This window comes from Chenopodium quinoa, unplaced genomic scaffold (genome assembly GCF_001683475.1).
Source record: "Chenopodium quinoa cultivar QQ74 unplaced genomic scaffold, ASM168347v1, whole genome shotgun sequence".
In the NCBI taxonomy this organism is placed as follows: Eukaryota; Viridiplantae; Streptophyta; class Magnoliopsida; order Caryophyllales; family Amaranthaceae; genus Chenopodium; species Chenopodium quinoa.
This window is the reverse complement of record NW_018745024.1, coordinates 597,537-616,108: the sequence shown is the minus strand read 5'-3', so window position 1 is coordinate 616,108 and position 18,572 is coordinate 597,537. Positions and strand designations below refer to the sequence as shown.

General features: G+C 36.7%; 2 protein-coding genes across 2 annotated transcripts; one reads left to right on the top strand and one right to left on the bottom strand.

Moving 5' to 3' along the window:
- Window positions 1-4,391: 4,391 nt before the first annotated feature.
- LOC110708239 (2-(3-amino-3-carboxypropyl)histidine synthase subunit 1-like) lies at window positions 4,392-6,320 on the bottom strand. The gene has a single exon (XM_021886323.1). The coding sequence runs from the start codon at window positions 6,037-6,039 to the stop codon at window positions 4,624-4,626; it is 1,416 nt and encodes a 471-aa protein (XP_021742015.1). The 5' UTR covers window positions 6,040-6,320; the 3' UTR covers window positions 4,392-4,623.
- A 2,494-nt stretch (window positions 6,321-8,814) lies between these two features.
- On the top strand, window positions 8,815-11,370 carry LOC110708238 (putative pentatricopeptide repeat-containing protein At5g40405). The gene has a single exon (XM_021886322.1). The coding sequence runs from the start codon at window positions 9,220-9,222 to the stop codon at window positions 10,834-10,836; it is 1,617 nt and encodes a 538-aa protein (XP_021742014.1). The 5' UTR covers window positions 8,815-9,219; the 3' UTR covers window positions 10,837-11,370.
- The last annotated feature ends 7,202 nt before the right edge of the window (window positions 11,371-18,572 follow it).

The following is an 18,572-nucleotide window of genomic DNA, read 5'->3' as shown; positions in this document are numbered from 1 at the left end:
AGAATAGGTACATTATTATTAGAAAAAAAAAAAAAAAAAAAAAGGTCGCAAAAAAAATACTCCGTAATAATAAAGGAAAGAAAAATAGGCATGAGTTATAATTGCACTCTAAACAGTCGTTTTCATTCAAGTAAAAGGAGATTCCATGACAAAGGTGTGTTACATGCTCTGACAAACTACTGCTACCAATTACACCACCATTATTTTCCCCTACTCAGTCCTAGGGGCACCCATTTTCGTCTTTCTGATTTCTCAACATATAAAGTTTTTTGCATTTTCTAGATTTCTTTGATTGAATTGTGTTCTTCACGTAACTGCTTTTTGATCCCATTTTTGAGAGATTTTGGGGTCATGTTAAATATTGACCCTTCGGAATGACCCTTATATATATTAACCGACCCATTGGTTTACCATGTTTGTAATAATCTAAAATACTGGTAAAATAAAAATAAATAAAAAATTAAAATAACAGTAAGTTTAGGTAAGTTTTAATAAGACGAGTATCTCTAAAGTATAGTATTATACTCAATAATACTGTATTTCTTTTGTTACAGGACTCGACGTAGGTTTCCAAATTCCAATCCATAATAAAATTGACGAGAATACCCTTGACCAATGTCCATCTCTGTCAGGAGGAGGTTGATTGACATTATGGACATGAGTAGGACATAAAAATAGCAGTGATTTTATAAGGTACGGAACACCACACGTCCACAGTTGATGTCTTCATGGCTTATCCTCAGGATCTGCCTTTTCTCCATAGCAAGAAATAAGTAATTGGCCATCTCCAAATCTTGTTGGTGTCTTTAATTTGGGATATCAGGTACTCTGATACATGACAATCTCACCAGCCACTCTGTACCTACTTCACTAGTTAGATCTGGCAAGATTTTCATCACCCAAACTTAACCCCATTTGACAGTACACGGTTTTGACTCGAACATAACTGGACCTGATTAAAAAACCTAAGATAAGCGATAATGATTGATTTATCATACTAAGCTACTTCTACTTCAATATAGACCCAAGAAGTTGACCCGTACTTAATCTGACCTATGCCACTCATTTGCCACCTCCACAGTGATTAGCAATTTGGCAAGTGCAGTTATTGTCCTTTGAAAGTCATAATTTCTGAATTCTGAAGAGAACCAAAGATTATAATTGTTTGATTTGTCGCAGGTACTTAAGGCAAATTAAAGCTCAACAAAAAAAAATAAAAAAAAATAAATAAATAAATTGTACATTTATATAGCTAGCTAATTTTCAAGAGTTTCAAGTTTTCTGAACATAAATACACCAGCAGAGGTGAACACTGAATTTCACCTGTTTATAAGGATAAAGTATTTTGTTCCGGAATACTCTCTAGAGTCTGTACCACTTAAAGTTTGATTTTAGGAGACCATCCTAACGCAAAAACAACTAACGAATCAGAGTCTAAAACCGTACTGAACTGCAAACCATCACAACGAGTGAACCAAATTACCAAACGATCACCATTCATTGATGAAAAAAGTAAAAAGTTCATGGTATGGTCCATTTTACCAGCCATACCCCATGTAAGTCTATCACTAAAACCAAAAGATCTTATATCCAACAAAATCCGAGGGAAGAAAAAAGTGAAACTACAGTAGATCATGTTATGTTTCAGCCTAAAATAGAAAAAGATGTGGATAAGCACATGCAAGTTTATGATCCAACTATTTTTTCCATAGTAAGTTTTGAGCAAAGCTTCTGCTACATGACAGCAACAGGCCACTCAACCTATTCGTTTGCTTGTAAATCAATCCAGAAAATGACTAATCGTCTATACAACCAAGCAAGACATCTAGTAGAAAGGGTTCGCCGAAAACCCTTGCTGATACATTATAGATAGCAGGACAGAAGGTATAACAGCTTCCACGAGTAAACCGACCTATATTTCACATAAATGCTAAGCCCGAGTAGGACCTGTCTTAGTATGCCCGGCCGGGTCAAGGCCTTTCGATGGGCCCCACCTTGTTGACAGCTCAACTGATTGCCCATGGCCCACCTAATACAGATTCAATCCACCTGATTCTGTATCTGACTAGAGACAGCTACACAAGTAGTAAAGAACAGATCAATTTTACTATTTTGACAACACAAAAATTAGACCAGTAGCAATCTTCTGTTCAGGTTATATTCCCCTATAGCTGTTTCCATCTAAGTACCTAAGCAAATGAATATTAGTTGCCATCATATGCTCAATATCAGATAAAAGTTTGAACAAGCCTCAGCCAGAAAATGGAACAGGATTTTTACCATGATATTTCACACCAATCAGTATCTAACTGCAGCACAAGATTACCTATCATCCACTCAAGCAGCTGCCTAGACTATGCTGCTCGAACAACCAAACTCTTCAATTTTTGTCCGATATTTGACATTATGACATAATTATGAACACAGACACTTCAATTTGGAGTAACATCGCCCCATTACTTCCATAGAAAAACCAGAGTCTGAAACCAGAACACGAACTTCATTGCTCGACTATATGCTCTTTCACCAGAAAACCCCATACAGGGTCTTGAGCTAAACTTGATAGACCTAATTTGAATTTATCTAAACATACCAACCCAAATGCTAACAAAGTAGACCTTATTCGTACTTTACTTTAAAAGACCTTTACTTTGTACTGTATGAATTTATTCAAAATCATACAACCTTATCCAAACATATGTGAGCTATCCCTCATTTAAACTTAATGAAGCTGATCCAAACTTATAAGACCTGAAGCCTTCGTTCAGCTTTTTAGAGCTTAAGTAATATAGACAAGATGATAAAATTTCAAGCTCTTTAAAAGACCTTTACTTTGTACTGTATGAATTTATTCAAAATCATACAACCTTATCTAAACATATGTGACCTAAGTATCCCTCATTCAAACTTTTCAAAGCTGATCCAAACTTATAAGACCTGAAGGGTATTGTTCAGCTTTTTAGAGCTCAAGTAACATAGACACGATGACAAAATTTCAAGCTCTAACCAAGCTTTTTCAAACTTATCCAACTTCAGTTCTCATGATTTTCACCTCTGACAAACCAGCTTTGTACATATTCTAATTCCAAAGAACCCCATAGCTAATTCATCTTAATGGACCACAATAATTTCTAGAGGACCAATTTACTCTAGCAACAGGGGTCTTCGATAATGAACTCTATTCCATTGGCCACATGACCACATACAATCAGAGGAAAAGCTCTACACTGCTTTCCAAAATTCAATTACACATCTTCGCCTATTTAAGCCATTAGTAAGTTGGTTACACCACCTATTCCTACTTATAACATGTTATTACTCATAAAATCTCTTCCCGTCCATTATCCATGCTACTTTTTCATACGCTATTTAACTTATCAAGTGTGACCAAAGTTTCAATTTTGTTCTCATCATTCAATTTATTTCCTTGCTTTGCTATCACTTAATAATATACAAATTTCTTTAACAAGACTTCCTTTTTATACCCAACACCAACAATTCATCACCTCTAATCAATGTTGCTAGCAGATTCCTTTAAAGTATTCAAATTTGAAAATTTGCCTCATATAGAGCACGACATAAGAAAGATACTATGCAAACTTGTGACTATGTATGCAAGGCAGCACAAACATAACACAAAGTATTTCTTGCCACTTTGACAGCTATAAAGATAGTGCCATTACACGCTTAGTTGTCTGGTAAATTCAATAAATTCACAAGACATTTAATGCTACCTCCAAAATGCTTCTAGCAAGCCTTCTGATTACTTCAGATTATCTTTCCTCAGTCTATTAATATGATAAATGTGAGCCCAAAATCATCGGTTCCATTTACTTAGGATAAATCTTTCATTACTGTTCTTCCTATTACAGCTTTTTACAGTAGGTATCAGTTTATCAGAAAGCATATCAAGCTACCCAAGCAAATCAATCCTTCCCTTGACTTCATATGAAAAGCAAAACTTTCCAAGGATAGAGACCAATGTATGGTATACAACAACCCAAAAGTTCTAGTCAGTTATTTCTGTGTATGCCGCTCTTCTTTTGCATACTCTCTCTCTCTCTCTTTTGTTCTATTTTTCTTCCTGCTCTTTGTTTCACCAAATTCTATCATCCATCCTATATCTCCATCTCACTATTTACCTTCCTTCCCCTACCTCCATCCCTAATCCTCAATTCTTTTTGAGTTTTATAATTTAGGTTACCAGATTCATTTACAACTAAGTCTATCTACATCCATATTGGTAATTCCATTTGTCCACAATAAAGCCTAGAAGTACACAGTATTGTTGTGTTTTCCATATCAATCATAGCAGTAATAAGTATCTTTTTCTGTGAATATCACATAATCGATCAAGAAAAAAAAAAAAAACAGTAAACAAAGGAAAGAAATAAGAAAAAGTAAGTGATATCTCTTTCATTTCTTGTAAACGAATATCATACATTCAATCAGTTAAGAACAAGAAAATCCACATAAACGAACATAGACAAGAGGAAAGAGTATTACAAGTCATGTTGGCTCTTCCACTTGGACTGCAAAATTGCCTAGCCTTCTGCTTGAAGGATGGTCTCTAGAAGCCGCAAAATAATGAGACAAATGCACACGGTATATAAACATAATAAATCAGGAGACACTCCCATCAGCAACATTTGATCGAAGATTTCTTCTAGTAGGGCGATTTTTCCCCTTCATGTAACTTGAATTCCAATCTCCTCCATCCTGAGCATAGTAATCCATAGGATAATCACCTCCATGATCAACCCCACCTTTGTTATTTTCATTATCACAACCACAACTCCCCCCATTTCTCCCACAATCAACACCAACAATGCTATCATCTCTTTCCCACCAACCACGAATCAAGCCAAGCGCAATCTCAGCCTCAAACGGATTCAACAAAGGCCTATGGAATGCCTCCCCCCAATCAATAGATAATCGAGGACAAGCAATTTGAATCCAAGCATCAATCGAATCCTCAAACAACTCAATCCTAGAAGGTGATATTTCCGACATTAAAACAACGGTCCACGACATCCCTTTCTCCTCCATCTTCCTCTCCAACCTCTCAAGACTCTTCGGGTTCCCCTGCCTCCCAAGTGTCCCCAACACAACTCCCCAATTCTTAGCCTCTTTCGCCTTCAAAACCGCCCTCATTCTCGAATCCTTCATCCCTTTATGATCATACTCCTCCAAAAACAACCTCCCCAAATATGGATCATATCGAAAGGCCTTAACCCCGGGATTCGCAATCATAAACGCCTCTAAATGAAACCTCCCATCAGCAACAAACACAATCACCAAATCCCCATCATCCCCACCAACCCCAACACCCCCAAAATCCTTCATTGAAACCTTAGGTGCAGTACACCCCAAAACCTCCCCAGCAGACAACGGTTTCGATTGCGGAACCAAAACCCTAAACCCTAATCTCTCAAGCTCAACCTTAACCCCCCTAATTGCCCCAGCAAACTGAATCGTCCCAGCAACAGCCAAATTCCTACTACCCAATTCATTCATTTCAATCGTCTTAACAAGTTTCGAAACATCAATCCCAATTTCAACAAAAACATACAAACAAGGGATTACCGTATTATCTACCGGAACAAGACAACTATGTCCGTAATGAATGAGAAGATCAGCGCCAAGCGCAGCAGCAGAGAGGTCGTCGACGCAACAAGCGCCGTAAGTAACGTCGGCAAGAACGAAGACGTCGGAAGCAGAAGCGAAGGTGCGGAAGATGTCGGAGAGAGAGAGGGAGTACATGAGCAACCCTTCGGGAAGTTGGAGCGCGATGCGCGGTGAAGGGGAAGAGAGAGAGAGGATTCGATGGACGGATTTGTGGATTTCGAAGTTGTAGTTGGAGGGGAGGAGAGAGATTGCGGCGTTTAAGGAGGGATTGTTGAGGATTGAGAATGGGATTTGGTTGCGTATGAAGCGTTTTGGTTGGGGTTTTGGGGTGGTTTTTGGGGTTGTGGTTATGGCGGAAGGTGGTATTGGTTGGTGGTTTTCCGGTGGTGGGGTGTCGTAGTTTTTCTCCATTTTTGGTTGGTTTGAGGTTTAGTTTTGGCGTTGGTAGGGAGATGGTGAACTGTTTATAAGTTTGCACTTTGCAGTCATTTCTGGCTTTCTGCGGGCACAAACAACCAACGACTTGGGTAATTCTTACAAAATAATTTCTTAGCACCGTACAAGGATTTGGAATAAAAGACCCTATGAAAAAAAATAATAATAAGAAGAAAAAAAATACATCTGGCTGAGGTTATTTGATTAAGAGATACTCAATCAGGGCTCCATGATCAAGAGTTACTCGATTGATTAAGGGGGTCAGTCAGTCGAGGGTAATTCGGTCAGTGTTTCAGCGTGTGTCAACCAGTCACACAAAAAAACGCGTTGTTTTGGAATATAATTTTTTGTCCATTACTCATTTAAGGCCAAATACTTCTTTTCTCCATGCCCACCTAAGGTTATCATTAGAGGTGGGCATGGGCTGTGTCGCCTGCGAGGCGGCACAAGCTAGACACGAGATTGGTCCCGCATGGCACGAGCCTGCCAGCGGCACGGCACGACACAGTGACCAAGAAGTGGACCGCGGGCCGGGCCGTGAACACGATTTTAAGAATCCGACACGAACCCGCGGCGGCATGGTAATTTGGCCGCCAACACGATATGACCATAAAATAACATAAATAATAAGAAAGAACTATAATAATAAAAAAAAGAATAATAAAAAGAACAATAATAATAATAATAATAATAATAATAATAATAATAATAAATTAATAAAATTATTTAAATAGTATATCCATTTTAAAAGTTGTTAAAAAATAATGGACGGCTCGGTGCCTGGCACGTGGGACGTGCTGTGGACTGGCGTGTGCTAAAAGGTGGCCTGGCCGGCACGGCACGAGCCACCATCAGGCACGGCTTGGCACGATACGTTGCCCACCTCTAATTATAAAAAAATATTAACTAAAAAACTATGAGCAAACAAAATCTCGAGAATAAAAAAAAACCTACTTAGGATATTATAATGTCTCCAAAAATAATTTGAAATTGGCTTATAAGTAGTAAATTTAAAGAAAAGGGAGCAAAAATATTTGTAAAATGTGCATAGAAAGATTAGATATTTAAAATAAAAGTTATAATTAAACATTTGTATAATAGGCGATGCTAATCGAGATTTTTTTTTTTTCTTTTTTACACAAAGTTCATTGAATGAAAACAACAAGATTAAGGTTAAAAGTCGCAAATTTGTTTAATTTTTATACCAATTCGTTGCAACATTTTAACCTTTATACTAACTTATATACCACTGTACGCTGACTTTTATACTAATGTGATCATTGTCTTATAGTAGGCTAGATTTTCAAGCATTTATTTCAAAGTTTGATAATATGTTTGATATTTTCAACTCCTAAAATTAGATATTCATTATTTCTTCCCCAAGCTATGAGTATGACTACTTACTAGTACTTCACTTATGGTGAGTAGTTCTACCATCGCAACTCTAACTAAACACAATTGCCTATCATTAACATTTAAATTTCTACCATAGTTTCATTTTCCGATGCCCCCTCATCACACCATAATATACACCTTTCCAATTGAGAAAACAACACTTATCCAACTCAATTAGCAATTTATACACCTAGTTAGTGCTGTCAAATTTCAAACCGAAACCGTTTAACTGCCCGAAACTGACCGACCCAAATGAGAACCGAACCGATAAAAAACTGATTTTTTTGAAACCGAAAATCGACCCGAACTGTATTTTAGTAAACCCGAAACCGAATCGACCTGAATAATGTTAAACCGTGTAAGAACCAAACCCGTTAACAAACCGAGCCGAATATAAACCGAACTGAAAGAAAACCGAACCGAAAAAGAACCGAACCGTATCTAACCCGAAACCGGTACCAACCCGAAACCGTTTAAACTGGCAAAAAAACCGCTTACACCGAACCGTTAGCAAACTGCTACCCGTTTGCACCGAACCATTTAAAAACCGAACTGATTGTAAACCGAACTGGTTATAAACCGAACCGTTTATGAACCAAACCGCTTCTAAATCGAACCGTTTACAAAGTTTTTTATATAATTAAATGGATTTTTTTTTTTTGACGGAGATATAATTAAATGGATTAAATATTAGAAATCTTAGAATATTTTTTTTTAAAATAGCAAGGCAAATCATTCATTAAGGTCTTAAGGATAATCAGTGTTCACAAACAAGAGCAAAACAAGCAGGCTCAGGCATTGCCTCAAACTATTAGCAACACTACTGCCTCTAGTCATGTATACATTTGAGGTGATGAAACCAAATGAACAAAAAGCTTGTAATATTAAGTACCAAGGCTTGGCTGAAGGCGTAATACATAAAATTAATTCACAGAGACTATTAAGCATATGATTACATTGATTATGTGAGTAATAATGAAATAAAGATGGGAGTGTGCTAGTGACATGAATATACTATTAGGCTATGTTTTAATTCAGATTCAACTATAATTTAGTAAACTTGAAATGGAACCGATATGAATAACGTTAAAGTGGTTATACAATTGAAGAACCGAACCAGTTATAAACTGAACCGAAAAAGAACCGAACCAGTTAAAAACTGAACCGAAAAAGAACCGAACCAGTTATAAACTGAACCAAAAAAGAACCGAACTGTTTCTAACCCGAAACCGTTTCCAACCCGAAACTGTTTGAACCGGGATAAAAACCGTTTACACCGCACCGTTAACAAATCGCAACCCGTCTGCACCGAACCGTTTACTACCCGGACTGTTTACAACCCGAACCGAATTAAAACCTCTTAAGAATAAACCGAAACCGAATCGAACCGATAACTATTTAAACCGAACCAAAACCGACCCGTGAGACAATTAAACCGATTCCAAACCGACCCGATTAAATACCGAACCGATTTCAAACCGAATCGAAACCGAACTGTCAAACCGTTTTGACAGTGCTACACCTATTCTAATACTAAAAATTCTAGGGTAATCAAACTTATTTTGATCACCTTAAGCCATTCTATGAAGCATGATATAGTCCACAATATTAAAAAAAAAAAAAAAAAAAAAAAAAAAAAAAAAAAAAAGGGTAGACCCTCCAAGTAAATAAACTTTCTTCTTGTAATTAGTGTACTATATCATGGCAATAACATACTCAATTACTCATACATCTTAAAACTTTGCTAGGTAACTTTTATCAATGACATTTTTTGGCTCCAAAACCCATCATTTAAAATCAAGCAATTTCATCCTTTCCCTCCTAGACAACCACCAATGCCTTACCATCCCTCACCTCAACCAAATCCAATCTCACCTCATCACTTCCGGCACGCTTTCCGACACATACGCTGTCGGAAAGCTCGTGTCGGCTTTCGCAAACCATCCTACACACCTCTCTCATGCTTATAAACTCCTCATTTTCTCACCTAATCGCTCCAATTACATGTGGAACTCTTTGATCAAATTTTACATTGATAAGCATGAACCCATCAAAGCGATTTCTTTATACAAGAACATGATTTCTTCTGGTTCTTTTCCCAATAATTATACATTTTCATTTGTTATTAAAGCTACTAATGATCTTTGTGATTTGCCTTTTGGAATAATGCTTCATGCTCAGAGTATCAAATTGGGTTGGGAGAATTATGATTTTGTGCAAAATGGGTTGATTCATTTGTATGCTATGTGTAATGCGGTTAATTCATCTCGTAAATTGTTTGATGTGAGTGCAATTAAGGATGTTGTTACATGGACTGCTGTGATTAATGGGTATGTTAAAGTTGGTCGAATTGGGGATGCACGAAAGATGTTTGATGAAATGCCTGACAGAAATGTGGTTTCTTGGAGTGCGATGATCACTGGGTATGCTCAAATGGGGTTCTTTGAAGAGGCTCTGGAAGTCTTTAATGATATGCAGGTAAATGGATTTAGGCCTAATCATTCTTCGTTGGTTGGGGCACTTACGGCTTGTGCGGCTCTTGGAGCTTTTGATCAAGGGAGGTGGATACATGCGTATGTGGATAGAAATAAAATGGAATTGGATGTGAAATTAGGCACGGCGTTGGTTGATATGTACGCGAAATGTGGGTGCATTGAAATGGCTAATCGTGTGTTTGAGGATATGCCATCTAAGGATGTGTTTGCTTTTACTTCCTTGATTTCTGCACTGTCAAATCATGGGCAGAGTGAGAGAGCAATTGAATTGTTCAATAGAATGCAGCGCGAAGGGGTTGATCCAAATGGGGTTACATTCATTTGTGTCCTGGCTGCATGTAGTAGAATGGGTTTGGTAGACAAAGGATTGCAGATATTCAAAAGTATGAAACACCGTTATGGAATTGAACCGGGAGTTGAACACTATGGCTGTTTGATTGACCTCCTAGCAAGGTCGGGGATGCTACAGGAGGCAGCACAGCTAGTGAGAAAGATGTCAGTGAAACCCGATTCTTATGTATTGGGTGCACTACTCAATGCTTGTCGAGAATATGGTGATGTTGAGTTGGGGGAAGAAATTGTCAAACACTTAATGGAGCAAGGTCTCGACTATAGTGGGGTTCACACACTTCTTTCAAATATTTATGCATCAGCGAAGAAGTGGGATGGAGTTATGCATGTACGGGAACAGATGCAAGAGAAGATGGTGAGAAAGGTGCCAGGATGCAGCTTAATTGAAGTGGATGGTGTTGTTTCTGAATTTGGTGCTGGGCATAGGTATCACAAGCGAATGGAGGATGTAATGTTGTCTTTGCTTCAAATGGACAAGCACTTGCAATCCTTCTTGCTTGATCATAATTTTTCTCTTGGCTCTTGCACCTGAATTACATATTCCTGATGAAAGTTGTGGTTGGGTTTTATGGTGTTCAGAATAATCTATCAGTTTTACCACCCTCAGCAAATTAACAGAGGCAACTGCAGATGACAGCAATTGCAGATTCATTTAAGCATGAAATAACCATCTTTTTATCTTGCTAATTAAGGAGCAATTGGAGCAAATTTAGGATTTGGTCTCTCAGACTCCAAAGTTATGCTGCAGGGTGCTTGTTAGTCTATATGCGCAGTGGGTTCTATGATGTACCATTGCCTAATCAATCTACTAAATTAGGTTTGGTTTGTGAGAGTTGAAACTCTAACCAACAAAGCTCACCTCTACATCCAAATAACATAGGCACTATACATGTGCGGTACAAATTACAAAGATGATTTCCAGAATACTATAAGCTCATCTTCACAATTCATGTTATATTTGCTCCGAACAAAAGATTGTGTGTTTAATTCATACGGTATACTTCATTTAGAACTTCCTATTGTTTACTTCCTTAGTTGAAGATTGAATGTTACATTTTCCTCTGTATACCTATCCTCCTCCTCCCTTGTCCGTCCTCATTTGTCCTAAACACGGCCTCGATACCAAAATGTATTACATACGCCATTATCATCTACTCTAATAGCACATGGAGTGCAAAATATGCAAACACTTTACGCCACTAAGAGAATAATGCAGCAGAAATCATGAAATTGACTCCTCTCACATTCAAGCAGTCTAATCTTTCTTCTTTTTTTGGCTGAACAATTTAATATGTCTTTCACTTAATTATTTAATGGTTTCTTTGCTTTAAGCCATGATAGGACGTCAACTATATGATCGTCCATTTGTGGTTGTCAACATTTCACAAATATCGTTGGTCTATGTCAAATTGTCATTCTTGTAAGCTTCTAAATCTGACTTAAATTCCATGCTTTGTACATGGGTTTTGTACTTTTTGCAACAATTAATTGTTACAATTTCACAATTTTAGCTATGTTCTGGCATTATTAGTCTAGTCCCCTACCAAGTATGTATTAGGACTTCGTTGATACAATTTTGTACCAAAAATTGTAATATCGCAATTTTGTCATAATTTTTACAATTAAGTACCACTTTGAAACAATATACAAGTATGAAGTAATGAAGTTTTGTATACAAGTAATAATTCTTTATTTACTTGGAAAAAAACATAAATAATAAATATTTCGCATATAATAGTATTGAAAAAACATGAAACCAAAATTCGTTACTCTCTGTCTCAACATAGTGTTAGGCGCATAAACTTTTCTAATACTACGTATGTACTATGTATTATGTTAGGAATCACACCAGCACTTAAAAAAAAAATTACTAATAAGGTGCTAAGTCCTCTACTTACTATACTCCGTATGAATAGTGTCAAACCAAAGAGTTACTTCGTTTATGATTAGTTTCCATATTGTTTGGGTGAGAAAATTAATTTCAAGTGTTCACAATCTCATGTTTGTTTGTGGGGATTAGAGTGTCAATTCGGGTATATGGGTCGGGTTTGAGTCGGGTTAGTGTTGGTCGGGTCATCTCGGGTCGGGTCAGTACGGGTTAATGTCGGGACCTATGCGGGTCGGGTTCGGGTTGGGTCATGCTTGAGTCGGGTCATACATCTTATCGGGTTTTGGGTCGGGTTTAGGTCGGGTCAATAAAAGGTCGGGTTACATTCGGGTCGGGTGAAAAACATGTCGGGTTACATTCGGGTTTTTACGGGTTTAAACGAGTTAGGGACCTTAGGGTCCTATTCGGGTTCGAGTCGGGTTCGGTTCAAGTCAATTATTTGCGGGTTATAATCAGGTCGGGTCATTATCGGGTTCGAGTCGGGTTCGGTTCAAGTCAATAATTTGCGGGTTATAATCACGTCGGGTCATTTCTTAGTCGGGTCATTCTCGGGTTCGGTTCAAGTCAATAAAATTTTTAAATTTTTTTTTTTAAAGCTCCAAATCAAATTGCATAATTTAAAACATTTAAAAAAAATATTAAAATAAACAAGTGATTACTAAAATTTGAAAAAAAGGATCAATAAAAGGATTATAAGTAGTTATATGGAAGTTTACTTTGAAGATAAATTTAGAAAAAAAAAAATAATCATTTGGCTGATTTAATTAGACAAAATCACAATCATCGATTCACCTCACTCACCTCATATAGCCTCAAATACGTTTAAATTCGGGTTAGTAATAGGTCGAGTTTAAATTCGGGCTAGTAATAGGTCGAGTTTAAATTCGGCTCGGGGCAATAACAAGTCGGGTTGAATTTGGATCGGATCAATAACAAGTCGGGTTGATTTCGGGTCGGGTTTGTAACAGGTCGTGTTTAAATTCGAGTCGGGTTAGGAACGGGTCGGGTTGACCTCGGGTCGGGTTAGTAACAGGTCGGGTTGAATTCGGGTTTTGACGGGTTAAATCGGGTTTGGATCATTCTCGGGTTCGAGTCGGGTTCGGTTCAGGTCAATAATTCACGGGTCACATTCGGGTCGGGTCCTCTCTAGGTCGGGTTATGGTCGGGTTCGGGTCTTAAATACTTGGGTCAACTCGGGTCTAGGGTTGGTTTCAGGTCGGATTATCGGGTTCGGGTCACCATTTTTTTCGGGTTCAGACGGGTTAGGGTTAGGGTCGGTATTTCGGGTCGGGTCAGCTTTTCACAGCTCTAGTGGGGATTGAAATAAAAATTTGGAAATGAGCTTAGGAATATTTGTCTTCTATTCTCAAGGATATACTTGGAGGAAGGTGACATTAGGGAAAGGGGATTAAATCAGGCCAAAATAAAAAACTCTTAATGAATGTTAAAAGGAGTATATTAATAAATAATAATGGTAAGTCTATAAGTTTGTTATTTATTTACAATATAATCCCAACACCAACCAAAAAATGGGCATTGATCCTATTTCTATAATTTCTTGATTCCCAATCTTCAAACTCTCATTCACAGATGACAAACGACTTGTATATGCATCTTGTAAAAGGACCAAAAATGTCGAGGAAGCTTGTTGCTCTATATGATTGTATTTCCAATTATTCCTAGGGTTCCAGAAGTTTCTTATCCATCTAAGTCTTGAAGATAGAAGGGGAGCAATTGGCCAATTAAGTTCGCAATTCTTGGTAAAACAATCTAGCCATGAAGATTGTTCATGACTTCATATCTTCACAATGTCCCCAACCGTATATACTTTGGGTTCTTATTGCAAAGTTCTATGCTAAGTGCCCAACTACTCACGTTTAAATTGGCCCGTGACATGACAGTTGATATTCTGCATGTTGGGCTATGGCACATTTTCTTAATTCAAAATATAGAAAGATTAAGGTAGGCAAATACAATACAATGGCACACAAGGGTCGTGCCTTTATAATCTTTAGAAAGATTCACATGCACATAGTTTGTGGATTGTATGGTGTAGACCTAGCAAGTAGCAACCTAAGGCGCAAAGGCTGGACACAAGGAACAACTCGCAACCTTCTTTACTCTCGTTGCCATCAAAGCAAGAACTCGTTGTCCTTGTTCCAATTTACCTTGTGTTAAACTTAGTAGAATGAGTGTGAATAACCAATGATCTTGTAGCAGTAGCTTTATGGGGTGTATTGATGTAGTTTGTACTTTGTAGGACTTTAGTTTTCAATAGACCTGCTTATTAGGCGGGTCGGGTCAGGGTCGGTTGCGGGTCAGGGTCAAATAGGGTCACATTTTATAGGGGTTTATATAGGGTCGGGACGATGCGGGCCACGGGTCAATAATGGGCGGGCCTACAAAATATCAATTAAAATAAATATTGAACAAAGCCATTATTAAATACATATTAATACAAATTAATCTATATAATTATTTTTACATTATGTATTTTCTTTATCAACTAAATTGGAAAAACATGTTGGCCCTATATTGACCCTACCCAATAAGGGCCATGTCCATTAATAGCTCTGTCCATTAAAAGCCCTATAAACTTGACCCTGACCCTATTATTATTAGACTACCCTGTCCAATAACCACCTCCAGTTTTCAATTACAAAAATAATTTTAAAAGTTGAAGAAGAAAAAAAGTCTTGATTCAATCATAATAAGGAAATCCAATCAAAGACAATTCCAATTTTAAAAATGTACTAACAACTTTTCCTTCACGTCCAAAGATAATATACAGTATGTGACTTTATATTCTATTATTCTGTGGAGAGAAAATTATGTTCATTTTTTTTTTCCAATCTAACTTTGGCTTTTGTCAAAAAAGGAGGGAAAATAGACTTGACTTAATGCACTTTTGTCGAGCAGAAGTACCATTACAACGTGATACTTAAGGTAGGCTAATCACAACCACAAAACACTAGGCTATTCAGCCTAATAACAGATTACAATCACCGGAAAAATAAATTTCTTTACTTGCAGACCTCCTATTTTAATTGTAGTTGTAATTGAAAGTTTTCCGAATCGCACTTCCGTGAACTATACCATGGTACATGTGTTAGATTTTTTAAATTAAGCCAAAACCTTAACAATATGTTTGGATAAAGGGGAAGGAAAAGAAGGGGAGGGAGGGTAAGGGAAGGAAAGGGAGAGCCGGAGAGGATAAGGAAAGATGATGAGTTTTCCTTTTGAATTTCTCCATGGTTGGAAAGATCGATGAATTTATTAATTTAAAATCTCAATTTCTTTTCTCTTCATTTGTTATTATCCAAATAAAAGACACTCCTGCCTTCCCTTCCTTACCCTCCATTTCCTTCAATCTAAACACACTGTAATCGTCAAATCGGAATGTCTTGTTACTATGTACGACAGTAACGAGTAATCAATTTAGATGAAGACTCAAAAACTGACTACCCCAACTTATTCTAGAAACAAAGAGGTGTATACACCTACATAAAGGCATAAAGTGATCATAAATCATAACCAACCTAAATCCCATCCGCAAAAGTCATAATTCCCCATTGGCATCCAATATTCAATAATTACACTCTGATATCTACCATTATCTCGTGAACCAAACATTAAGAAAATATAAATGAGTTTCACTAAAAATCAATTTAGACATTCAGAGTGATATATCATTAGCAAACACACTGAAACAAGGCAAATCTGCAGCAGCAGAACACTCAAAGTAGTGAGCTTAAAATGAGTCCTCACAAAAATTTGTGCAAGTAATTACACTATACACTGTCACCAACCAAACCAGCAACCCTTCTTGACCTTCTCCTTTATCAAGTTCAATATTTCAAAAAAAACTGTATATAGATAATCATAAAAAACTTTCAAATGCTTCTAATATGCTGTGAATGACATGTTGAGAGTTACGAATAAGACCTAAAGTTATCAATTAACAGCAGAGTCAACAGTGTTCCAGATATAGCATCAGCACAGAAAAGCACGAGATGAAATTGAGTAATTCCAGCAAATGATACACTTGACAATTATCCAAGAGGTTATCAAGGACTAGTTAACAAGGCACAGCATCCATATAATTTTTTCCCAGTGGCTCACAGGTAGACCAAGAACCCCACAGGCAATGTTCTAGTGCAACTAGATTTGACAAATTCTCAAATTTCACATGATTATCATTTAAGGAACAATGACAAATCTCAGCTGGTCCACAACATAGGTAACACCGACAGAATGAATAGCAATACCTTGATAATCTGTTTTGTATTCTAAAATACTCATATCATTAGAAATTTGGAAACCAAAACCTGAACAAGTAGCAAAACACACTACACCTTGCCACTTTACAGATACTCTGTGTACGGCTCTTGCTTCTGGCCACATTAAGATTCTAGAGTGACAGTGCACACATTCCGACTAGTCGAATCACACCAGCCTTCCCATGAAACCCTAAAGGCATAATTTTCACAAATGAAAAAGATGCCAAAGAGATGAGAGGAAGAAATGGAGCAAACAACTCATGTAATAACTAAGGAGTCTACAGGGTTAAGACGGAAGGAAAAAACAGTGTGGAAACATTGATACCACCAGTTCATTCCTGTGGGTGTTCATCAAGGTAGCTAAGAATAGAATAGGTGAAAAAAGACTATGGAGCTAGATAAATGGTGTTTGATACAGGGAGGGAAAGATATTAAGAAACAAGTGTTCTAATTGACACTATCACATAAAAAGGGCAAAAGGCACAATGCTGGACAATCATCACTGTCAAAGATGTCAGACATAAATCAATTCTCATATGCCATGCCAAGTGCTCAAGTCATATCAAATATCAACATGGTTGTTAGAAGGGTAAATGAAAACTTCATACAACAAACTTCATTCTTAGATGTCTTGATTGGTCTAGGTGTCTTGATTGGTCTAGGTCCTAAACCAAGAAGGCTAGTAAAAAACAGTGAAACAACCAGCTTGTGAAACAACAAGGGTCGCAGTTTATAGAGAGTGCAAATCACCCCATCCCAGATTTCCAAGTCCTCTTGAACCGCAAATCAACATGCAAAAAAATGATATAATAAAACTAGCTGTGGTATTAAAAAAAAAATACAACAACGCTAATTTACTAGTAATTCATGAAAAAATTGCAAGATTCAACAGCATTAGCCTCCCAACAAACCAAACATCTTAGAAGATTTTGCTAACAACTACCATTTAAATAACCACTTTTGAGAACAACTACCATTTAAATTTTTTTTTTTGAAAAACTACCAAAAGAACACAAAAACTTTGAGTGGCACTACCACTTTAAGTTTTCCAACAAGAATCTTCGGTTGGAGAGCTCCATTTTATACAATTTTCGACCAAAAAACCTATATGAATTGACAAAATGACCCTTACATTAACCCTAAATTGGATAATACAATTCAATTGCTCCATACACCCTAATTTCTTAAAACCCTAAATTCAATTTTTTAATTATAAACCCTAATTTAAGATAAAATTGAGAAATTAAATCAAGTATAATGCAAATTTTAAAACAATTTACCTACAATTGTGTTTAGCCACTGAATTCCCTAGTTATTTCAACCACAATTGATTAAAATTTTATAAATTAGGCCCACTAACTGAAAATTATTGCCAGAAAATTATATGTGGTAGTGCTACTCAAAGTTTTTGTGGTAGTTTTTTGAAAAAAAAGTTTTAAATGGTAAATGTTCTCAAAAATGATAATTTAAATGGTAGTTGTTGGCAAATTTTCCAACTAAAAGCCTACCACATACATTCAGATAGTCGAAACAACAATTTATTTAGACACTCAGCAACTCCAAAAAGCACATAAAATACCAAAGTAGAATAATATGAATATTCAACGATCAAAGTAAAAAACGGTCTCACAAATTCAGCTACCACCGCATTCCCCTTCTCATTCAAAATTCACAAAAATCAAGCTCAACCAAATCACCAATCTTTAACCTTCCATTATGCAGGCTCGAAAAATCAACAACTACTACATATTATTTCCTGGGATGCCAACACACTAACACCATCCATCACAAAGCCATTAGATCAAATTTAGAACATTAAACGGCTTCACAATCAATCATCAAAATTCAATTTACTATCAATTTGTCAAGATATACCATAAATTCACAGTAATTATACTTCTATATATATAATAACGTAGCCATCATCATCATCATCGTTATCAGTGAAGATATCATTAACAATTTAATAGTGAATAAAAGTCCAACCAGGTTGTTATACTTATACATTCATCAACCTTTAATTTCATCCATTCATCAAATTACATTACAACTAAAAACCCGAAAAAAAACACGAAACAAAGAAATGTCTGATTACCCACA

Excerpts from the sequence above, each read along its gene's own strand:
- LOC110708239 (XM_021886323.1), bottom strand. The coding sequence starts at position 6,039 with ATGGAGAAAAACTACGACACCCCACCACCGGAAAACCACCAACCAATA.
- LOC110708238 (XM_021886322.1), top strand. The coding sequence starts at position 9,220 with ATGACATTTTTTGGCTCCAAAACCCATCATTTAAAATCAAGCAATTTC.